The 22,708-nt window shown below is 37.0% G+C and overlaps 1 protein-coding gene across 1 annotated transcript in view; it reads left to right on the top strand.

Annotated features, from left to right (window-relative positions):
- The window catches only part of TRHDE (thyrotropin releasing hormone degrading enzyme), a 206,621-nt gene that overhangs the window by 169,398 nt on the left and 14,515 nt on the right, over positions 1-22,708 (top strand). The window contains exons 13-15 of the mRNA XM_074539725.1: positions 8,923-9,070; positions 11,147-11,244; positions 11,729-11,836. Of these exons, the coding sequence (XP_074395826.1) occupies positions 8,923-9,070; positions 11,147-11,244; positions 11,729-11,836 (354 nt within the window). The remainder of the gene's footprint in view (positions 1-8,922; positions 9,071-11,146; positions 11,245-11,728; positions 11,837-22,708) is intronic.

The raw sequence follows: 22,708 nt of genomic DNA, 5'->3' as shown, positions 1-22,708 counted from the left end.
TCCTTTTGCAGTGCAGCTGCCAGGGGCTGCTGTGTAGTGAGAGGGGAAGGGAACAGTCTCTGAAATTTGTTTTGTGAGTATTAATTGAACCAGAATTATGCTGAATTATGCGGAATTATGCTTCAAAAAACACTGGAGTCTGAGGTTAAAGAAGAAGAGGAATTAATGAGTGGAGCTTGCTGAAGGCTGCTTTGCAACTTCAAGTACTGGAAACAGAGCTAAGAACTGCAAATATGGCTTGGCTTGAGGAATATGTGTGGATGTGGTAGGGGGAAGTTTTTGTACAGCCTCAAAACCTGCGGTATTCTTTGGGAACCCAATCTTCTCATAGCAAGCATACATCCATTCCCTGGGACTTCATATCATTTACATAGCCCTTTTTCTTCCCCACAGCTGTCTGATCAGCCCTAGTCTCTACCTCCTTCAGCTGTCCTCTCAACACAAGCAGCTTTTTTGACTCCTTACCCCAGAACCCGATTACTTTCCTTTCTATGGGTCTGACAGACCTACAGTGGAAATTTCTCCCTAATGTGCAGAGCAAAAGATCCTTCTGCTACATTGGTTAAGGTAGCAAAATCAAGGCACTCTGAGAAGCTGGAGGTGCTGATCTAAATACCTTGACTTTCCTAGCATCAGCAAAGGGTATATGAATGAAGGCATAAGCCAACTTTTGTAGTTATAAAAGACAAGACTGATGCCTCACTAGCATAAAGAAAGAAGTCTGACAGGCTAGTCACTGCTTTGCCTCCTGTTTTGATCTGACTGCACCATTGCCTCTCAGAAATTATCCTACCTTTGAGCTTATCTGATAGCTGTTGACCAAGATTGTTGTCTAGAGGAGGTCTGGTCTTTGTTCATGTATGCTCTGTCTCCTGCAATGTTGTAATAGGTTAGCTCCTTCCTATCTGGCTAGAAGTGTGTTTTCCTCTATCCAGAAATCAAGCAATAAATGACAGGAAGGACTGTGTTATGACTAAGGCACAGGGACTGAAATAACCTGGGATGCTCTTCTGCTGTAGTCTTCCTAGGTCATCTTAATAAAATAACTTAAATTGTTTGTCTTCTTCCTCTCTGCAAAGTGGAGATATGAGAATAGGTGAGGATTTAAGAGAATTTCAGAGAATCTTTTATTCTAAATATGTTTATTGGGAATTGCTTTTAGAAAAGGAATATCCAATTCTGCAGATATTGTGGCAAACAAAATATGGATTGTATGTGTGTGTTTTCAGGATCGGAATTCTGTGCTGTCCATATGAGGTTTCTAGCTTTTAAACACATATTTCACTTGGGTGACTGGTATGCAAATTATAAACATTAGACCAGGCAGACAGGGAGTGATGAAAAAGTGTTCCGCATAGTAATAAACTAATTCAATTTTGATTCTGCTCAAACATGCTCTCATAGATATCATCACCTGTTGACAACTTAATGAATAGAAGAGCTTCCCAACAAAAATCACCGAGAAAGAAAATAAATAACATTTATAATAATTGAGTCATCTGAAATTGATGTCTATTAGCCCCTGAAATAGATTCAAATTTCTTTACTTAATGTAACCCTGTGAATTACATACTTCTCAAAAATCATGGTTTCATGATGATGAAAAACATGACATACCTTATTGCATAGCCTTAATTTTTAGCAGCTAGATTATTCCTTTTCTTCTTGTATTACTCCTTTTAAATTCATTTTTCTTTCATATGGGGAAGAAGAGGAAAGGAGAGATTGTGAACTACAATTTGAAGGAATTTTTTTACAAGCATAGAGGGGGGTTTAAATTTGAGGTTTTCTTCTGTTTTCAACAGAGGTGAGTAATTCAAATTAATATTAGTCTTTGCTTATGTGGCAACTCTAAAACTGTGCAATGTAATTTAAGCCACATAATACTCTGATAATTGCATTGAATTTGAACTGTTCTTTGTAGGATGCTTCAAATGCACTTGTGTGGAGTTGAATGTCACTTGAAGAGTCCTTAAATATTTTGCATGTGAGAAAACATAATAAGAAGCAGGCTTCACTTCAAACTGTCTTACTCTCTGAATCTTTTAATGTTGGAGACATTGAATGCTAATTAAATGTAGTTCCTAAAATGATCTTGTAAGCCAAAAATTGGTGTTGTATTCATCAAAGAGCAGATATGCATTCCTCTCCTGTTTATGTGGGGATCCATAGCTGGTACAGATCATAATGTCTCCATCAAGTCACTTTGGCATCTTAGAAAAATAAAGTCCTTACATGGTCCTGATGTAAAGTCAGCTCAGTCCTGGGAGGGAAGTATGAGGCAGATTATTCTTTGATACTGGAGATCACAGGGCCTTTTTTACAGCTTGTCCATTTCTATGATAAAACATTCTTTCTGCAGCTTCTGTGTTTGAACATGGTACCGGTCATCTTAAGTTTTTTAAATTGTTGACTTCTAGCCCTGCTGGAGGTGAAGGGGATGTCTGTGACTACAAGAGTTAATTTCCCAGCTCTATGAGTTGCCTTGCCCAAAGCTTTTTTGACATGTCAAGGTTCAACGTACATATTCTTACTCAGCTATCAAGGAATTGCTGTTAAAGTACTGTGGACAAGAATATCCTGAATACATTGGTAGAGACACTAGTCCTTGATAGGTCCTGAAAAAATGAAAAAGGCAGATAAAGTTATATGTGGATGTTCATTGGTGCCAAGTTTCTCTGAGTTATTCTATTCCACACGCTTGACTGTTAAGATAAAAGAATGAATCAACTGTTAAGAATCCTAACTTGCTTTAAACTGTCTCTAGGAGTTAATGAGTATAGTCTAATTATTCATATATTGCACATGCACAGAAACAGAACTGATGTTAATCTGAGTTGCACATCTGTGTTCTGAAGAGCTGCATTTTACCCCTTCAAAATTACCCAGACAAAAAGCTAGTCATGTTTTACACATTTCTGACAAACAGACAAGGCAGGGTGAGTTTTAAACCAGCAGCAAGTAAATCACCTTATTTCCATTGTTTCTGTAATGCAGACCAGTTTGCTGCCAGATTGGATTTTCTAATTTTGATTTAAACACATGACTTATAATGTCTTTGTTGGGTGGTGGGACTAAAGGATTTATGGTGCCCTTGCATGTGGGACTCTCATCACTGTACGGCAACCCTGTCGTTTTTGTGACGGAGTCTGTTTGACTGCTGCTGGATTTATGATAGAAATAATTCAGAACAGAGTAATAATTTTCCCTTGGCAATTACACTACCATTTGGTACTTTGTCCCTAAGGGGAAAATGAATGTGCTGGGATCTGTCCATAAGTTCAGTGGCTCAGTGTAAAGAACATATCAAGGTCAGAATGCAGTTGAGTACACACTGATGTTTCATAATATAATCTAGATCTTCTGCTTTTATCTGACTCATTAAAACCTCATGTAATTTAAAGATTATGTTTGATTGCCATGAAATTTTTATAGGGAATTATTTGTGAGGGATATTCCACTACCATGTTCAGTACTTTCTTTTTCTCTTCATTGTCACTTTTCTCTTTAGCAATGGCTACTGTAGCAACTTCTTCAGTGTAAGCAGGATAGTACCTTGCTAAGCACTGGTGCTTATGATATTATATTATATGATATCATAAACAACATAAAACTTATATTTCTGGAAAATCTTTTTCCACCTCTGTCCTTCCATAAAAATGATAGACCACATTTTCAATACAGTTCATCAGCAGTCTCCTTTGGCATGAAAAACCTGCTGAACCAGGATGTTTATATAGAGGTAATCTGTCTAATAACTAAACCAGATCTTTTTGCCAGTCCACGTTCCTGTTCTCCTGTTCTCCTGTTCGGTTTGGCAGGCAGCTGTGAAATCAGGAACTTAGATAGCAAGACAAAACTCATGTGGTGCCGTGTTTCTAACACATGTTCTCACATGTGGTGGTAAACTGATGGAGTTAGGACAGTTACGTAGAAATTGATAAAGCAATGAAGCATATCAAAATGTGATCTTTTTGGTTAAATTTTGCTTTTGTAGTCATGTGTTTCAAATAACTCAGTATGGGGAAAGTTGGATTAGAGAGGGCTTGTAGAGGCTGTTTTAAGTCTAGGCTGCTTTCTGCATGACCCATGATGTCAGATCAAAACTGGAACTTAGATAGCAAGACAAAACTCATGTGGTGCCGTGTTTCTAACACATGTTCTCATGTGTTGTGGTAACTCATCTAGTGTCTCCCTACCCAAAGCAGATTCATACCAGTGCCATTCCTGACAGATTTTTATTTTTTTATATAGGCCTCTAGCAATGGATATCCTAGGAACACTACTATTTCAGTACTGTTCTGTCATGAGGAGATAAGAATATCATAGCTCTGCTCTTTTGCCCTGTAAATATTCATAGAAGAGTACCAACAGATCTATTTCATGTTATATATAAAATGATTTGTGGTTTACATATCTTCAGTATAAACTATGAAAAGTAGACATCCCTCTTAACAGTATTTCAGATTAGATGAGTTCTTAAGGCTCTTTTAATTCCAGGCACTATAGATGAAATTTTGTAAACTTTTTAACCTTGCCCTTGAGAAGTGTTTTACCTGAACATCAGTATGCTTTCAGCCACTGTTTATGTATCAACACTGTTTGATTAACTAATTTATCTGTTAAAATGCTTGCCAAAATTATCCCAGGTTCTTCCTCTATGTAATTTTTTTAAGGAAGAGATACATGCTTGCTAAGATTCCCAGTTGGCTACTGTAGACATACCTACAAAAAACTGAGCCTGTTTACGACTAGCCATAAGATTGGACATCACAGCATTTCTGTGACATTTATGTTTGTCACCTCGTTTCAGTATAGCTCATAATCACTTCTTCCCCTAATGACAGACAATATTTCAATTTTCCTCCAAGATGGCTAGGCTAGAAAAGAGCCTTCTCTCTTAGCCCTGCCTCTTATGCATTTGGACTTTGACAGGCAATATCTGATAGTAATGTTGCTGGACTTAAAGATAGCAATATGATTGATAGCTAAAAAGACACAAGAAAAATAAGGATTTCTATCATTGACCTTCCAGCGACTTTCTTGAAAGAGAGAGTAATAAGTCAAGCTGCATGTGTACAGTATGTACTAAACTTACACTCTGTAGTACTTTTGAGTGAATATTTCTAGGCAATTATGTGTCAGGGAAATTATTTTACAGTTTTGCTTTTGATGGGAAGGTTGCTATTTTTAGTTTTTTTATTATTGCTAAAATGATTGTGAAACATTTCTGTTTAACATTTCCACAGATCGGTGTTTTTCAAACAGATTTCACAGAGAGACATAGAACAGGCTCATTTTCTGTTCTGCCTTTTTCCCTCATTTTGGTTATTGTCCTACTCCAGAAACGCTTTTGCTGACCAGATCCTATATAACCATCTTTGAACCTAGTTTTTTGAGGCTAGTGAAGGAGAATCCTAGAATCATGCCAGCATCGTTTGTCTGGTTTGCCACTGTTCAAGTGAGCCCAGTGCATCTTGCTGAATGCAGTATCCCCTGGGAAAGAGAAGTCTTGAAGTTTCTCTTAAGACTGGACAAGCTTTTAGTGTAAACTGAGAGTGTGACTGTACTAAAATACAGAATTTAAGAAACCAGTTGTTATGCTTTGTGAAGATGCAGAATATTAGAGCATATCTCTAATATTACATGACCACACAATCACACAGCTTTATCGAGGTTCTGTCTTCTGCTGACCTGGTTGTCGTGGTTGTCATGGTAGTCATGTTACCTCCCGGGATGCTTCCCACAGGTCCTAGATCTGTGATCTGAATTTTTGGACTTCTTATACATGGCTTATATCTTTTATGGTTTAGGGTGAGAGTTTCTCTTTATATCCTATTTTCTCAACTATGACTGTAAAAATTAGCAGCCTTAGTGTTTTGGCCTTACCCTTACTAAAATCTTTCCTTTTTGTTTTTTAGATTTTTTTTGAATGAAAATACTCCTCAAGTTATGAAAACTGTAGTATATAGTTAATAATTTATAACATGCACATTATATACCACTTTTTATGAAAAAGTTGAAACAATAAATGTACATACTACCTCTTGACAGAAGCTATTTAATGCCAAATAGCCTAGGAGTGCAGTGTATTTGGAGTAAAAAGTTCATAAACGTGGCTTAGTGACTAGGGTAAAAGAATAGGGCTATCATGGTTTTCCGTGTGCATCCATGAAATAAAATAGTGGAAAATACAAAGAACATTCTGCCAAGGCAATGTTCCTGAAGCACTTACGTTTTCTTCAGGAAAGTTGCTGTCTTAACTGCCACTGTAAAAGGATTTGAGTAATGTCTCTGCTAAAGTTCTCTCAAAGGTTCATCTTAGCATCTGGACTGCCCAGCATGTGCTGACTGAAGAGTTTAACATCAGTTGAGCAGCCATCACCACTTTTCCTCTAAACCATTATCTGAAGTGATGAATTTGTTGTCATTTATTTAATAATGACAAGAATCTTCCTTCATCCCAAAGAATCCTTCATCTCCCTTCATCCCCATCGCTTCTCTTAGGACCAGTTGGTTGATGTGTGGTTGAGAGGGTGATCCTGATGACACTGGGCATAAGCTCTTCTGGGGTCATACCCAGAAAGGAAAGGAGGGTCAGGAATAAACAGGAAAAAAAGCTAACTTTGCCACAGTCTGTTCGTGTAAGTTGCGCACTAGTCTCACGGAAACAATAGGAAAAGTGAGTCATGGGGTGAGACAGACATAATTGAATAGTCTGATAAATTTGGAAGTTAGAAGAAGTGAGTGAGAGATGAGAGTAACAGGTGTTGTGAAGAGGATGGGTGACTATCGTCCTCCAAGAATCACGATTTTGAAACTCACCAGGAAACTCTGAGCTCAGGAATAAGAGATCAATCTCTGACTTCACTCATGTCTTTATGGAGAAGTTAAGCTTAAAAAGAAATTATCTGTATGTGTTGATTTCCTTTCTGTACTTAGTGTAGATAAATTTAATTTCAAAACATGAATTTAAATGTCCATTAGTGCAGCTATAATAAACATCAATCTATTTATTCCTTAAGCAGCATGTTTCCTAGAGCTATTTCTCTTGTTCCTTACTCCACACTTTTTAATGTAAACCACATTATCAGTAAAAATAATCAGAAATTCTGTTAGAAACTTACGATGTATATGCAACTTTAGGCTAGTGTACCTCTTTGCTAACATTGCCTCCAAGATTTTTAAATGCAGTCAGTCCAATATGCTTCTGGCTCCATTATTTATGTTTAGAAATCTTTACAAAGTATTAAGACATAGAACTCCTCTTAATGATACTCTACTGATTCGGAAACAAGACTTATAAAATGGAGTAGCCTTCTGTCTTCAGATGCATTGGACTTTGTCCACTGCCTACTCTAGATGCTTTACCATTTTCATTTCATATCTGCTCAGTTCCTCTCTTGGCACAGTGGGTGCCTCAAGTAATCTTGTTTTTCGTGCTTGAGTATGTGCTGGGACCAGAGTTGAAAACAGAGCTGATAAAATGTGGACAAAAATGACATGAAGCAGACTGGAGGGTGGGATAGATACTTTTGAAATCTGTTGCATGAACTCACTCACTTTTTTCCTGAGAACATGAAGGGAACAGAGTGTAATTCTTCCAACAGAGAGTGTGAAAAATGAAGGTCTGCAAGATGTGGTGCACATTGCAAGGAAACAAACTATTTCAAGCAGTGAGGCAGTTTTTACATGTTATTACAGCAGAGATGAAAAATTACATTAACATGTATGCAATGGTTAATTTCTGTACCAATATGTGTAATTTTATTTGTTTACTATATGCTTGCATTTCTTCCACATTGATGGAAATTAAAGGAATATGTGCAATGAAGGAGAAAAACTAGTCTACGAAGCTGTATCGTACTGTAGGCTAATAAATTGAACTTTGTGGAATCTACCTTGCTGATTTTAACTATTTAATGAGAAGAGAATCAGTATCTCCTCTCTAGGCAGACAGTTAACTGCTTTTGGATTTAAACACCTGCATTAGGAAAAGAATAGACAACTTGTTTCTGGACGGTTCACACCCCCAGGGTTGCACTTTGTTTCTGCAGTCTGGATAATTAAGAAAAAAGTGCTGTTCTGAAAAAAAAAGTGAGATCAAAAACTAAAGCTAGGCATTTTCTGTATTTGCTTTTTAAAGTACCTTTCAAATGCTTGTGTCTGTATTGCATTTTACATGTAATGCTATTATTTCAGGACCCTTCCTGTACCTCCTCCCCCCATACACTCTTTCCCATGCAGGGGGAGGTCTTTTATGATTGCAAAAATGAGACAAAATTTTAGCTGGTTTATAAACACCTAAAAAAAAAAAAATCTGTAATTTGTATGCAAAGTGTTGGAACATCCTGAACCAAAGGATGTCACTGGATAAGTCCTTCCAAAGTGACTTAAGGTGGATAGAAGACAAGGAAGTTCTAAAGGAGGGAGAAAAGAGTGAGGAGAATAACACTAAAGCTGTTTCTTCAGCACCGGTTATTTTCAATTGCTGATGGTCAGTAGAAATGTTTTCTCAAGCAAAATGCCTCTGGTTTTTGATTTTATGCAGACAGCTTTCTGTCTTACAAATCAACAATGTAGCACCTTCCTTTTGTTTTGGATATTTTTTGATTTCTTTTCCTTAAAGGCAATTACTTTTCATTCACGTCTTTCATAGCCACAGGAATCAGTTCAAAGTAGGGATAGCTTGTCTGGTTTTCTTTCATGTGTGTTCATACCTTACTTCATCAAGTCAGTATGCTTCTCTGTGTTGGGAGAGACTGCAAGTTGCTGGTATTTTATAAGGTTGATTTTTATGTCATTAAAACGTGATGAGTTTATTATGTTTTTCTTCATTTTAATTTCATTTCAGAAAAAAAGAAATTGTTTATGCTCCATCTTCTGAAAACCAATTTAATACTAACTTCTTTTATTGTGCAGAGCTGGTTATTTGCCTCAGAATATTCCTTTGGAGATTATGAGGTACCTTTCAGAGGAAAAGGATTTTCTACCTTGGCATGCTGCCAGCCGAGCTCTTTATCCTCTAGATAAATTGTTGGACCGTACAGAAAACTACAATATCTTCAATGTAAGAGATATAGTCTTCCTTTCTTTCTTCCTCCTGTTCTTCCTGTCTTTCTTCCACTTACTCTCTCCGTCTGTCTGTCCTTCCTGCCTTTCTTCCTTTTGCCTCTTACTCTCTCCTATTATTGCCAAGATTTGAACTGTTCCCCAGGCAGATACTGTTAATGACCTAGGGATATTAACTTTCTTCCTAATTACTCTTTATTTAAACATAGCGATTATCAAGCTTTGGTTAATTTGCAATTGAACAGTGATAACTGTTGTTTGAGGCATATATGACTAGAAGAAGGAAAGGTAATTATCCCTCATGTAAAATGTTATGACAAATAAAGTATTTCACTTAGAAGAGTCAAAGTATTCTATTGCCAGATTTTCTCTTTCGAGGAGCCCCATGGTGATATTTAGGTGGATGCCCAAGATCAGCAAGAACAGCAAATATAGGCACAACTGAGCAGAATACATGCAACTGAAGCAAAGATTTGTAGTCATTATTTCATCCCAAAATCCATGGTGAATTCAATGCAGTTACCTTAATTAACAAGAATTAGATCACCGTTGAGTCAAAAGCCCATTCATAATTGTGTCCAAAGGGACAGCAGTAACAGCTCATAGTAGATAATTAAGATAGACATGGCAAATATTTTAACATTTAGCTGTAGCTACACTGAAGCATGGTTTATGAAGTACGCAGATTTGACTGCAGCCAGTGACAATTATGAACTCTTGGGGTTTTTATTCACTATGAATTTTATGTAGTCTACATATTTTCAACAGCCAGCATACGGTAGCTTTATGTAATGTTGTAAAGCCTTCAAATGAAGGAGCTTTTTAAAGCCTGAAATGCCTAAGGATGCTTTTTGCTTCTTAAATGCATATTTGTTTGTGTGTATGTGACCATAGACGCCATGGTTAGAGAGAAGAAAATTAGAAGTGACTATATGTATATATGTAGATGTTAATACAAATGTAGATATATAGATATATAGATATATAGATAAACACACATGCACACACCGCATACATATACACAGACTTACCTGATGACATGGAAGATTATTTTTGTAAAACATATGCTAAGGCCTACATATAAACCAGAGCATTAATGTAAAATGCAGTTGAAATAATTTGCATATTTAGTCTGCTGTTAACTGTAAAGAAAAATTCTTGGGAGTCTGCCATTGCTATTTCACTTTTAAACATGGTTGTATAAAGAAAACACAATTTTAATAAATAAAACCAGTAAAATTCACAGCTGGGTTATGTTTTATCACTACTGATGGGAGTTTTGAAAGCTGAGGTGATAGCAGAGAAAATAAAAAGTCTTTGAATCTTCTTTTGTGTTGACATATATACATGCCTATGCATCTGTAATAATAAAATAGATGCTCTCCTATGCAGTTCTGTATATCTTAGTTCTCTTTTTCAAATTGGTGAATTCCACTGGAAAAAGATTACACTGAATACACAGACAATGGTTTTCTTCAAAACTGGTCAGAATATGTAAATATGTTGTCTGTGTAAAAAGTAGAAGTTGCTAAAATATATCTTGTGCTTGTTTTGTTCCTTAAGCACACCAGGAGCCTAAACTTAAAGCATAGTGTCATTAAGTTTACAGAGCTTATTTGCAGCCACATTGTTGCATATTCTGAAGTCAATTGACTGTACTCACATCATGTTTTGACCACGGTTATGGATATTAAAACAGTGTTCTTTTAAAAGTGAACATGCAAGGTGTAGTCAAGATTGGCCACAAAGTAGAATTTAAGCTATTGACACCCTTGTAATTTTTCAGCTGTGCATTGTAAGTTCAAAGTAGCATGTGATATACTTTTGAAATTCATGGTTTTTATAACAATAAATTGTCTTATAAGAGGCATCTAAAGTAGCTCGTCTAGAGACTGCTTCTTACTATAGCAGTGAAGGAAGGTTGTAAGTGGACAGGTAGCTTTGCTAAGTCTTTGGAGTTGGACATTATGTGAGGGTACAAAGAGAGATCAAACCTCACTAGTTAGCAGTATTTCAGTTTCAAGTAAAATGAATTATTTTTAATGTTAAATATACTTTTCTTTTTTCTCCTCAGGAGTATATTTTAAGACAAGTGGCATCAATGTATCTGAAGCTTGGATGGCCCACAAACAATTTAAACAAATCACTTGTTCAAGCATCATACCAACATGAGTACTGTTATATTTAATTTTTTATTGATTAATTGAGAAATATAATTATAGAAATGCACCTTCCTAAAAATTAGTAATGTTTAGCATAAATCAATCGTAATTTCTTAGCTCTGTCACCCCTCTGTTTTTTCTGTTCTGGGTTGCAGGGAAAGTAGAAACATGCTGTATTCTTCTTTCTTAAGTTGGGAGAACATGATTTCCTAAGCCCCAGCTTAATATCTGATTGCTGTGGATTTCTAAGAACTTGTACTCATGTGTCCATAGAGGTCAGGAAGAGTGCCTAAGTGTAAATGGGGGCTGGTTTTGATCCATGACTTTTCTTTAGTTGTTGCAGGCATTAAACTGACACTGAGATTTCTAAAGCCAGATTGTCTTTGATATGTTGCCCAACTACTGGTTGCTGTCACTTGTTATAAGATGTATTTTCTGTAAACATTCAAACACATTTGTTAAAGCAGCCTTATTGCTTTCTTTAATTTGGCCAGAGAGCTGCGTCGGGAAGTCATCATGTTGGCCTGCAGCTTCGGGAACAAACACTGTCACCAGCAGGCTGCAACGTTAATCTCAGACTGGATTTCCAGCAATAGGAACCGGTAAGTGGAGCTGATGTGTATCTCACAGCTCTCCTACTGAAAGGCAGTACAGCTCTTCCTTTCCTGCCTGCCTTCTCTGCTGTGCCCTCTTTTGCAAAGTTTGTTACTGGAGGAAGCAGAGGTTGCTGGCTGTCATTTAAAAATGTCTGTGGGGTTTCAGAACGAATTATTTGACTTTGCATATATGAGTGGGTGAAGGGGATTCTGCCCACTCCTGGTCAATTACTGTTGGATAATTCTGTGCTAGAAGATGAGAAGGCAAGTTTTAAGGGTGATTTAAAGGAAGAAAGATGAGTGAACACCTAGTTGTCAGACAAACATGAAACCTCTGTTGAGGTAAGAGAGCAGAAGGTGCTAAACATTTAAAGAAGTGATGGGAGTTAGAGACAGAAGGACTGAGAAATAAGGAAGGAGATGTTTGGAGGGAAATGTCACAAAATATTTAAGGGTGAAGACTTGAAAACTAATGTGATTCAGGAATACATGGAAAAGCTTGTGTAAGATTTCAGAGGGCAGATTATATTACAGTTGATGCCTTTAGCAGCATAAGCAGCACTGTAGTGGTTTGACAACAAATGTGTAAGTTAGGCTGCCAAGACACAGGTTTATTCAGCTGAGGTAAAGGAACATGGGCCATGGATTGTGTATGAAGTTTATCTTTTAAGGGCAAGCATCTAAGAAATATGAAATAACTGAAATTTCAAATATTTAAGTAAGTAGTGATCTATGGACAATGAGATCGGTCCAGAGTATAGGTTAAGATCATGACTTCTTTAGAAAGAATAGTGGATTTTCTGGTTATGTGAAATATTTACACTGTATACATTTATAAGTGATGTAATATTTTGGTTTTAAAGAGAATATTATACTTTCAAATAGAAAAGAAAAAATAAGAGAAAAAGTCTCTCATTTTTAGTCACAGTCTTGTATTATCTTGTCAAAAGAATCAGATCTCTCTAGCCATACAAGTAAGCAAGATTTTTCAGAGATTTCTTGGACTTATCAGTGTTTGTTTGCAATTAATTTATCTCTGTCTGTCTTTGTAATCTTTAAAAATCCTGTATGGGCATACTCAGTAACATAAGTGTCCAAGTGTCTTTTAAAACCAGCCAGGAAAGGAAATTACTTTCCTATATGACTTTGAAACATCTGGAAAAATAGTAGCTTGAAACTGTTACTGGATACCTTTAAGTAAGGTGTGTGTGAGGTGGAAGGTTTTCTTGTGTAAGGTGACACCGGATATATTTACTATGAAATATATACCCCAGGGTTTTATATGAATTCTTATCATAAGCAGCAACAATCAGTATGAAGCTATTTAAAGAGGCAATTATAGAGAAAGAATCATTGGAAACAGTCTGCAAAAGTAATTTACTTAGATATTCATTTGCAAAATTAGTTAATCAAACCTAGCATTACCTATTAGCCTGCACAGCAGTAGATTATTCACTGTTTAAAAAGCTGTCACCCTGCAAAGCTACCTGCCTGTGTCTTTCCAATAGGATTAAGAAAGGAGGCATCAGAAGAGAAAAACATAACAAAACACAACCTTACTGCTTTACTAACAGTCGCAAGAGAGAAAAGGAATAAATTTAAGGAGCTGTCTGAAGATTTATCTTAGCCTTTCAATGGGGCCATTTTTGGTAGCAGAAGATTGTGGTTGCCAGCATATGATGAGTAGTATTATGATAAAAGCACCACAGCAGGGCAGAGGAGAATAGCTACTAAGTTAAAGCAATGTGTTTCTCAAAGGAACTGCACAGTTTTGAAAAATGGCTGCAGCAAATAATGTAATTACAGAATAGAGATTGACAGTCAGCTCATAAATAGGGGCACAACTGGCAAAGAAGATAGAGACACACTTTTATTTATTTTTTAAGATTGTAGGATTTGTTCTGTCCTGCACTCCAGAATTTCCCAGTTTTCTCAGAGCAGTCTCACATCCTGAATGTAACTAATATATGAACAAAACTTATTTCCCATTTACTTACATTGAAACAACATTACAAACACCACTAGTAATAGCAGCTCAGTAAACATAAAATCAGCTTGTGTTTCACACAATGAACAACATTCATAGGGTTTGTCAGTGTTCTCAGGAATGTTCAGATCCTGTTGAATCAGAACTATCCCACAGCACCTTTACTCAGTTTAAGCTAGCTCAGACTGAAACCTGAAAGTAAAGCAAGGGCTCTTTTTCCTGCCTTTTTACTAAGAAACCAATGATTCCACAGTCAGAATTTAATTAGCATGGTGTTTGAGTCATGCTTCTGCCTCTTTTAGCACTTTAGGGGCAATAACTAGCTCAAGTGCAAAGGGCAAGATAAGTACAAAATATATGCATAGAGCATATCTAAGAGGTAGTAGTTTGTATTCTTTGTCATCAATCAAGTGTTTTGCTCAGTTTGATGGCCTTAACAGCTGCTTGTGAATTTGTTGCAAACAGCCTTCTCAGAACCTGTAAGATTCCCTCAGACCTTGTTTCCTCACAAAGAAGGGGAAACTCACCATCCTCTTTCTCCAGACTTTTCTGACAACTGGTGAGAAAAGTTGGTGACAGATACAGAAACTCTGGGTATCCTTGCCTGTTCAATTCCTTATCAGCAAATAATGTTGGGTTTGCCATTCCCTTTTCTGAAACAAGACCATGTAATTGGCTGATGGTTGCAGAAAGCCTGGTTTTGGTGGGTTTGAATAGCCAGAGTGCAAAAACAGAGTTCCAGAGAGCTCAGAGATATTTTATATATAGAAACAATTTGAGTGTCATTGTGACAGTAAAAATAAAGCTTAATTTGCAACATTACCACCCATCCTCCTGCCCAGAAACTTTATTCTGGAAGATGACAGAAATTTTTCAAAGCAGTAGAGACAGTGAAATTAGGTTTGTGTCTCAACATTTTAATTAAGTGAAAATTAAGTGAGTATCAAATTAAAATATGATATTAAATACCACATAAATGCACAATCAGTAAATCATATAAGCGAGGTTTTTGATTCCCTGGCAGTTACTGCAATTAAAGCTGAAATAACTATAACAGAGAATGTGCTATTAATAATACTGAAGAAATCCTAACATTCATAACTTTCTTAGCCACATTAATAATCTATGACTTTTTAGATGTCCTTTTAAAATGTTTTACTTGTAATATTTGGTTTTGGATGAAGTGTCAGTAAATTGTAACATCTGTGTTTTACTGGCATATGCTTACAATTGCTGTGGTTTTTAGTAATTACATTCAATCTGGTAGGTCCAGAAATGAATTACCATCTACTCTTCACAATAAGAAAGTGAAGTAATCGTGATATCAGATGCTGTTAGCATTTTGTAAGTATATACTCTTTACTGTGCAAATAATTTGCCACTGTTCACCAAGTAAAATAATGGTCATTCTTGGTGCAAGAGGAGAGGTCTTCTTTATTTTCAGTACTGTTTGAAAAACAGTACTTAGATTTCCAACTATAGTGCTGCAGATTTTCTTCTGGAATTAGTGAAAAATCCCAATTTATGTGTGATCTACAACACTAGCCTCTATGCTTGGAAGTGGAAGTCAGCTGAGAGGCTGTGAAGACTGGAATTTTTAAAGTGACTTAGGTATTGCTTCATTTTTGGATGCTTGGCTCATAGAGCAGAATCAGATGCTCAGAGTTATGCTTCCTACAGGGGGATTTAGGGGCCTCTGAAGTGCAGCTGGCAGCAGCCACTGTGCTGTGAAGAGCCTTTTAACATGAGATTCTGAAGTGTGAGTGGGCCCTCTTAGGGTCCAGCACTACAGGTAGTAGGAAGGATACCTATATCAAATGAATACATAAATGGCAGTCGTAGAGTATGGGGTCCTTGCAAAATATGCCTTTCAATGTTGTCACTGAAGCAGGAAAATGACTGCTCCTTTTCTTTTCCAGCACAACTGCTCTTCAACACCAATTCAAGCAGCAGTGCTGAGATTCCAGCAGTTTGCTATGCTTTGGTTTATACCTCAGCCCTGTACCTGCCAATGCAGGAAGCGAGCCTTATGACCTTTCTGTGAGGTGTTTGGGACAGTGTTAAGATACTGCAACACACTTTCCTGTTGTAGCTTCAGCTCAGCCTCTGGAATTTATTTCATTAGCAAGAGAAATGATACAGCTCTCCAGTCTAAAGATGAGAGAGCATTCATCTGAAGGAAAAGGAGCTTCAGTACCTGAAATACCAGAAATACTTAGTGTGCAAGGGGCTTTAGGTGGTATTGCTCATGATCACTTTTTCAGGGCAAAATGCAATGGAAGAAAAAAGAAGTCTGAGAAAGAAATTTGTTTGTACAAGGAGCAAGGCAAACACATAGCATCAGAAGCAGAAGAGATTGTAAGGACACATCTTGTTTTGCTGGTTTTGGAATTGGTATATTTTAATTCTTGCAGTTGTTAAAAAAATAGTCATTATTTCTTTCTACTGAAGATCTGGGGTTAGACCTCAAAGAAGGTCTTGCAGTGTTGTAATCAATGAATTTAAGTAGTTTTAATCTTTTTTTTAAAATTACATTGCTTGAAGGGCTGTATTTACTTCTGACTTGATGATGATCTTAAAACAATCATTTTCACTCTCCTAAATTGGGCTATATGCTGCTCCTGTACTGGAACAATGGAAACCCTTGAAACTTCCATGCTGATGTTCAGAAGAATACAGAGTAGAAACCATATAATCATGTTGAAATTTCCCTTGTAGTTTGAGAATGTAAAGTTACTGAGATCCAGTCAAGAGCAGAATGTTGTACAAGAGAAGCTACTGTTGGCTGAAAATAAAGATGTTTGCTTCTACCTTCATTTAACTGAGCTCATCCCTGTGGAGCTTTCATGTGTGAAGAAATACATTATTCACACTCCTTAGATATAGCAGCATTGTGGTTCAGCCTAAAAAATTAACAAAATTACCATTCAATGCCTGCCTGAGCTTAATAATCAGCCTTGTTAACCCCTTTAACCTTCACTGCATCTATTCTGAAAGAAAAACATGTTTCTAAGAGGATTAGCATTTTCAGACTACTTCCTTTGGATAGGTTGAGTAAACATGTATTTCTGAAGTTCAGGAAAGAATGCATGGAGAGCTGCAATATGTAAAGTCCTGACAGGTGATAACAGGGGTTAATACTCAAATACACACCACGATGGCTCGAAGCGTAACTTACCCATAGACATGAGGCTGTTTTTACAAACATCTCTGTGGGTGCAGGCACAGTTACCTCCCAGCTACTCTTACCATACATCAGCTACAGGTTGCCACATATACATTTTTGCTGGCAAAGTTGCCTGTGGATGTATGCTTGCTTGGGGCAAAGTTAAACAGGATGATGTAAACATGAATACATGAGAGAGCTGCTTCAATTTGAGACAGCTGATTTTTGCCTTCAGCAGAAAAAGGAGTGCTGGTTCTGTTAGTAGGGCTGTGGTGACACTGTTCTTGCACTGACATGCAGCACTGAACAGTGGGAGATGATAGTATTGCATGGGACACAGTTATGTGCACATGTTCTGTGAGATGATACCAGACCTATTGGAAAGCCCCAGCTAGTCATAGCCACTTTCCTTTGCTCTGATTTTTAACTTCTTTAGAAACATAACCACTGCTATTTATTGATGTTATTTACATGGAAACAAAGTATGTTAATTAATTGCCTTAATACCCCTAGAAAACTTAGGGTAAATGCATTTCACTGATGCTGTCATATGATTTTGGGGTAATTTTAGCTTTAATTCATTTTTCACTATTTGTACAAGTAATCTTCTAATCACTCTGATCAGTTCTGATGATGTTTGCAGTGAGGAGTGCAAGCTGTTGCACTGAATTAGGCTAAGCCAGCATCCATTCAGTAACACATGGGTTAATGAAGTTTGCATTTGTCTGTCTTTGTGAATGAAGAAGAAGTAGAGACTGATGGACCATTCTGAATGCAAATGCAGATCTTTTAAAACTGTTCTGGTCTAATCATCCAGACTGTTCTGAGAAATCTTGGAGTGCTGAGATGGGGCCATGTCACGGGGCCATGTCACAGGACCAGTGGGAGCTTCAGACAAGTCCTGTTTTAGCCCCAGGTTTTGGCAACAGTTTCAATTAAGAAATTATTCTGGCCCGCAAGTACTAAGGATGGCAGATCAGATCTATTTTAATAAAATTAATTATTTATTGAACAGACCGGAGATAAAAGATCTTAATCAGAGTTACTACAGAGTATAAAACTAAAAGGAACTACTAGTAGATTACAGCATGACATAAGCCAGTGCATGACATCAAGGTACCTATAATAAAGCTAACAAAAGATACAGTATTGATTAGGAGTCAAATATAACTTACCACTGAAATAATGACAATGTACACAGATTCCTTCACTCAGTCTCAGTGGGAGTAATAGGGAAGCATGCATCCCTGCTCATGGGAAAAACCCCATACATTTCCATGAAATGTGTAGAGGATTTCTGCCTTGTGAGAGTTTGGTGTAGTTTATATAGTTTGTAAAGTGAGGTGTCTGTCAGTGAAAATCTAACTTGTCTTCTGGATCTCACATCAACATTAAGGTGTCAGTTGTGAGTTGCTGGACCCGTGTTAACCCTGTGATGCCAAAAGGACTCACTACAAGACAGCTATTCCTGTTTCAGTTACCTGACTGGTTAACAAGCAACAGATGAGCTCTTGTGGGGGGCAAGGTTCCCTGCTACAGGCCAGAGATCCCTGAAAAGAGGAGATGAACTTTCCTGTTCTGTCTGTGGGTTTTAAGTCAGCACACATCTGTGTGTTGTTTGAATTACAAATGAGCCACTTTTGGTTACTAAGTAATGAAAACAGGATCTTGCATCTCTGCACACTAATAGTAAACAACCTCATCTCTTTTTTTAAAGTGTAATAATGTAAATATGGACTTTTCAGTGGCTACTATTCTCCATTTCACTTCTGTCATGCTGCTGTGATGGTTAGGAACATTAGTTAATTCTTTATCATCTTAAGAAAGGTGTAAATAGTGAAGTAAATGTCCTCCATCACATAATTTGAAGGACAGTGATAACCAGTAAGCCAAATTTGGACATTGTGAACCTCCACACTTGTTCATGGAAATTTTGTGTTTCCTCTACAAGGAATAACGGATTCATATCAGTCCACCTGCCTGAGCTGGCAGTGTGCTTAATTGCCTGCACCTCTAACAACTCCGTGGAAATGCCACCAGAAAAACAATTGCAGGCATGTATAGGAGTGTGTTGCATGTCTATAAACAAAACTCCCCATAGATCTGAGGGAGTAGTAAATTACCAGTCATTAATTGAAGTAATTTCAATGAAGTCTGGCTTAGGTGATAGAAAATCAAAAGTTTTTCCAAACAACCGTTTTTTTCTTTCCTCTTCTTTCTCCTTTATTTCTCTATGTAATTACTTGTGATAGATAATTTTATTTCTGAGTTTCACATGGACATAGTAGTGCTACTGTCTTGCAACAACTTAGAAATATACTTGAGTTTAACCGCCTACATAAGTATTTGTGAGAACATGGCCAACAGGTTAATTACTTTTGTTATTTTCTTGGAAGAGGCACTGGGTTCTTTCAAGGGATTGATGCCTAGCAGCTATTTTTGGAAGTTGTTAGCAGCAAACATGAAAAAATGAGAGTTATTTTAATGTTTTTCACACATGAGTGTCTGATAAATGTAAAAAAATAAAGTGAATCCCTTCTTCTGTGTTTGCAACCCCTAGAAGCTTTAATTACTGAAAAAAATCAGGCATAGCTATTCATGCATTTTGAAATGTTTCTGGAGCTGTGCCAGCTAATGTGAGCCAATGTTGCTGAAGTGATTTAGTAATTAATAGGTTGTTACAACATTTGAGTAGAATCTTGCACTCAAGTCAATAAAACTTAAGGAGGAAAAACCCACTGTTGAGTGCATGAGTTAATCAAGGACTTAGCACTCTGGAAGACCATCTGGGTCTAAATAGAAAGAGGACTTCATCTTGTAAAAGGTGAAACAGGGCATTATGGGGCAGCTGGTTCAGGCAGTATTTTTTGTCTTCTGACTTCTGTGTGTCACCACAGTAAAATGACCCTATATGTAGTGGTTATGGAATAGCAGTAATTAATTTGAAATCTTTAAAATTTTGATAGATTAGCTTCCAATTTTCTCATTCAGGGATGATGTCTCCACAGCTTTGGAAAATGACCATTATTATTTTTATGATCAGAAATGACCATATTTTTGTTGCAAAAACTGTCCAGAATGGACAGACATATCTACTTAGGGACTCGTGCCAAAAGGAAGTAATTAACTCATCACTCAGTTATTAAAATCACTGTTGAAGATCTTGACTATGCTGGTTGCATGTTCACTTGTGGAGGATCTGCAGTAGGAATAGGAAGGAGCAATAGCAGTAACCATCACTTGAGGGATGATGTATTCTCACCCTGCCTCTGTCAGACTCATGTGATACCTGAAACTTGGGAGCACAGGACAGGGACTGTGCATAGCTTTGCCCCAGACACCTTGAGCAGCCACATCCTCTGTTAATGTCCCCTGAATTCTAGGTGGGACAGGCGCCTGAATGGTGAGCCCATCACAGCTCTGTACCTCAGTTTTCAAGGGAAAGTTCTGCCCTTTCCCTATAGACTGGGTATGTGCTATGGCAGAGGATCCTCTCCTCCTCCTCCTTCTGCACAATGGTGCCCGCAGCATGACTCCTGGAGTTTGTAATAGAGAATGGAAGTATAAGATTTGGGATTGAAGTTTTTAAAAATAAGCTGTATGGTGCTCTTTTTTATAATAGAATCTGTATTACAGATCTGCCAACAAAGTATTAATACTTCATTCTTTTTTCTTATCTGAGCCTTGTAACCTATTAAACAAGATTATAAATATAGTCATCAAGAAAAATAGGCTTAAGTTAAATGTTAAATTGTTGCAAAAATAAGAATAATGGTCCTAATTAATTTTCTTTGTCAAATAGAACCCTAAATGGTGTTGAAACTTGTTACTTAATCAAAGAACTGTCTAATCTGTGTGCATTTACATTTAAAAAATTAGAACACAATTTCCCCAGAAGATAAATAATTATGGTCCAATTTTATAAGTGTATCTTCAACTGTTAGAACATACTTTAAATAGGAGCAAATATGTACCAATTAATTATGACTTAGAACATTATTCTTAGCTCATTGTAGAGCTTTATAATTCACTCTTGAAAGAAAGAAATCCCTGTAAAGGCATAGCATGATTTTAGTTCATTTTTTCCTAACTGTTTAATTTTTAACTTTTTCTCCTAAAGTGTTTAATTTTTAAATGAGCTTGACTAACTACACATTTCATTCTCACCATCATATCTCTAATGCAAGAAAAAGAAAGTTTAATAAATTGGATCAGTATTCAAATTAAAGCCATTTAAAGTGATGCTCTTAAACGTTTATTTTTATTCTTCTGAAGTATCCATCAATCATATTAGCTCTTTAAAAAAAAGAGCAGCCTTGAATGCACAGATGAGGTTTCACTAACAACAGGATGTGTTCTGCAGTGTTATGACCCAAGCAATACCAAAATAATGGTAATTTTATCTGCTTGATTCGGTTAATACAAGTGACAAACATCCACATGCTGATCTAGTGCCTTGGAACTGCAATTTTCCAGGAATCTATAATACTAAAAAACCTGTAGACTGAAGAGATTTCAGATATTTATATAATGATAGAATGCACACCCAAAATGACTGGACGAGTGAGAAAGCAAAAATCCCCACAAATGGACAAAATTCAATTAGAGGACTCTCTGTAGGAGCAATAGTTAAAGAGAAATTACTTTGGGGACATTTGCACTTTCATAAGCAATTTTCATTTCCACAAAAGGAACCCCCCTGTCTAGAGTGCTGATTGCAAGCCTCTCACAGGAGAAGTTGGTAGTGTTTCATAGCTGTACATTTTGTAGTTTCTGAAAGTAAGCCTTTTAAAACCAGTATTTGTGTTCGAGGTCTTGGTTTGTAAGGGCTGAGTTTTTCACATTGTCCTAATTACTTAGCTTATAAGTACAGACCTAAACCTTTCCCTGGAGCAGTTGGTTGGATGATTTTGATTAGATCTGCTGCAGCACTGCAAGTATAATACTACTGATTTGGTGGCAGTAGAGTTTTCTTAGCAAGGAAGGTGGTGACATCTAGGCTATGATCCTGGGATCAGCTCCATCCCTTGTCTTAAGGTCTCCTTCCTTTCCAGATATGCCAATGATCCTGTGCTTACTGACTACACTGCTTCTAAATTTGCTGGTGTTGGCCCTTAGAATGTAAAAAATGGCTAGCTGGGAAAGCCCATTGAATTGATGCATTTTACTGTAAATTTTGAAAGTGAGGAGTGCTATCTATTCTGGGCTTAGACATCCACCTCTGGTACATCTGCTGCTGTGTCTGGACTAGCCAAACACAGAGTGACAGTCCTTCCAGCCCACAGTTCCTACCTGAATTAATGGGTCAATGGTACAAATGTTTCAGCTTCTGTGCTTGTATAGGAAACATAAGCAAGGTAGGGAATTGAAAGCTCAGCTGAGACCTTTTTAGAACAACACTGTACATATGCACATACTGTATATACACTAGGTCTGAATTTGATAATTTAGCTGTAGTTTAAGTTGATATTAATTTAGCAGTAATTACAGTTGTCTATGGCACAGTTGGTTTTGTACTGATATTATATGCTAAAAAAAACACGAAAATCTTTCTTCCTGACAATATCATGTTTAATTATCATTGTCACAGCACATCTTTTCTTACTTGTATGTTACTATATGAAGATGAAGCCCTTTCCAGACCAAGGAAGAAGGAGTTTGTGGCTGCTCAGGTCCTGTTGTAAATCAGTGGAAAAGACAGGAAGAGCAGATTTGGCACAGAGCC

The sequence above is a fragment of the Zonotrichia albicollis genome, chromosome 4, assembly GCF_047830755.1.
Source record: "Zonotrichia albicollis isolate bZonAlb1 chromosome 4, bZonAlb1.hap1, whole genome shotgun sequence".
In the NCBI taxonomy this organism is placed as follows: Eukaryota; Metazoa; Chordata; class Aves; order Passeriformes; family Passerellidae; genus Zonotrichia; species Zonotrichia albicollis.
The sequence above is the reverse complement of the archived record's forward strand: the minus strand, read 5'-3'. Positions and strand labels throughout refer to the sequence as shown.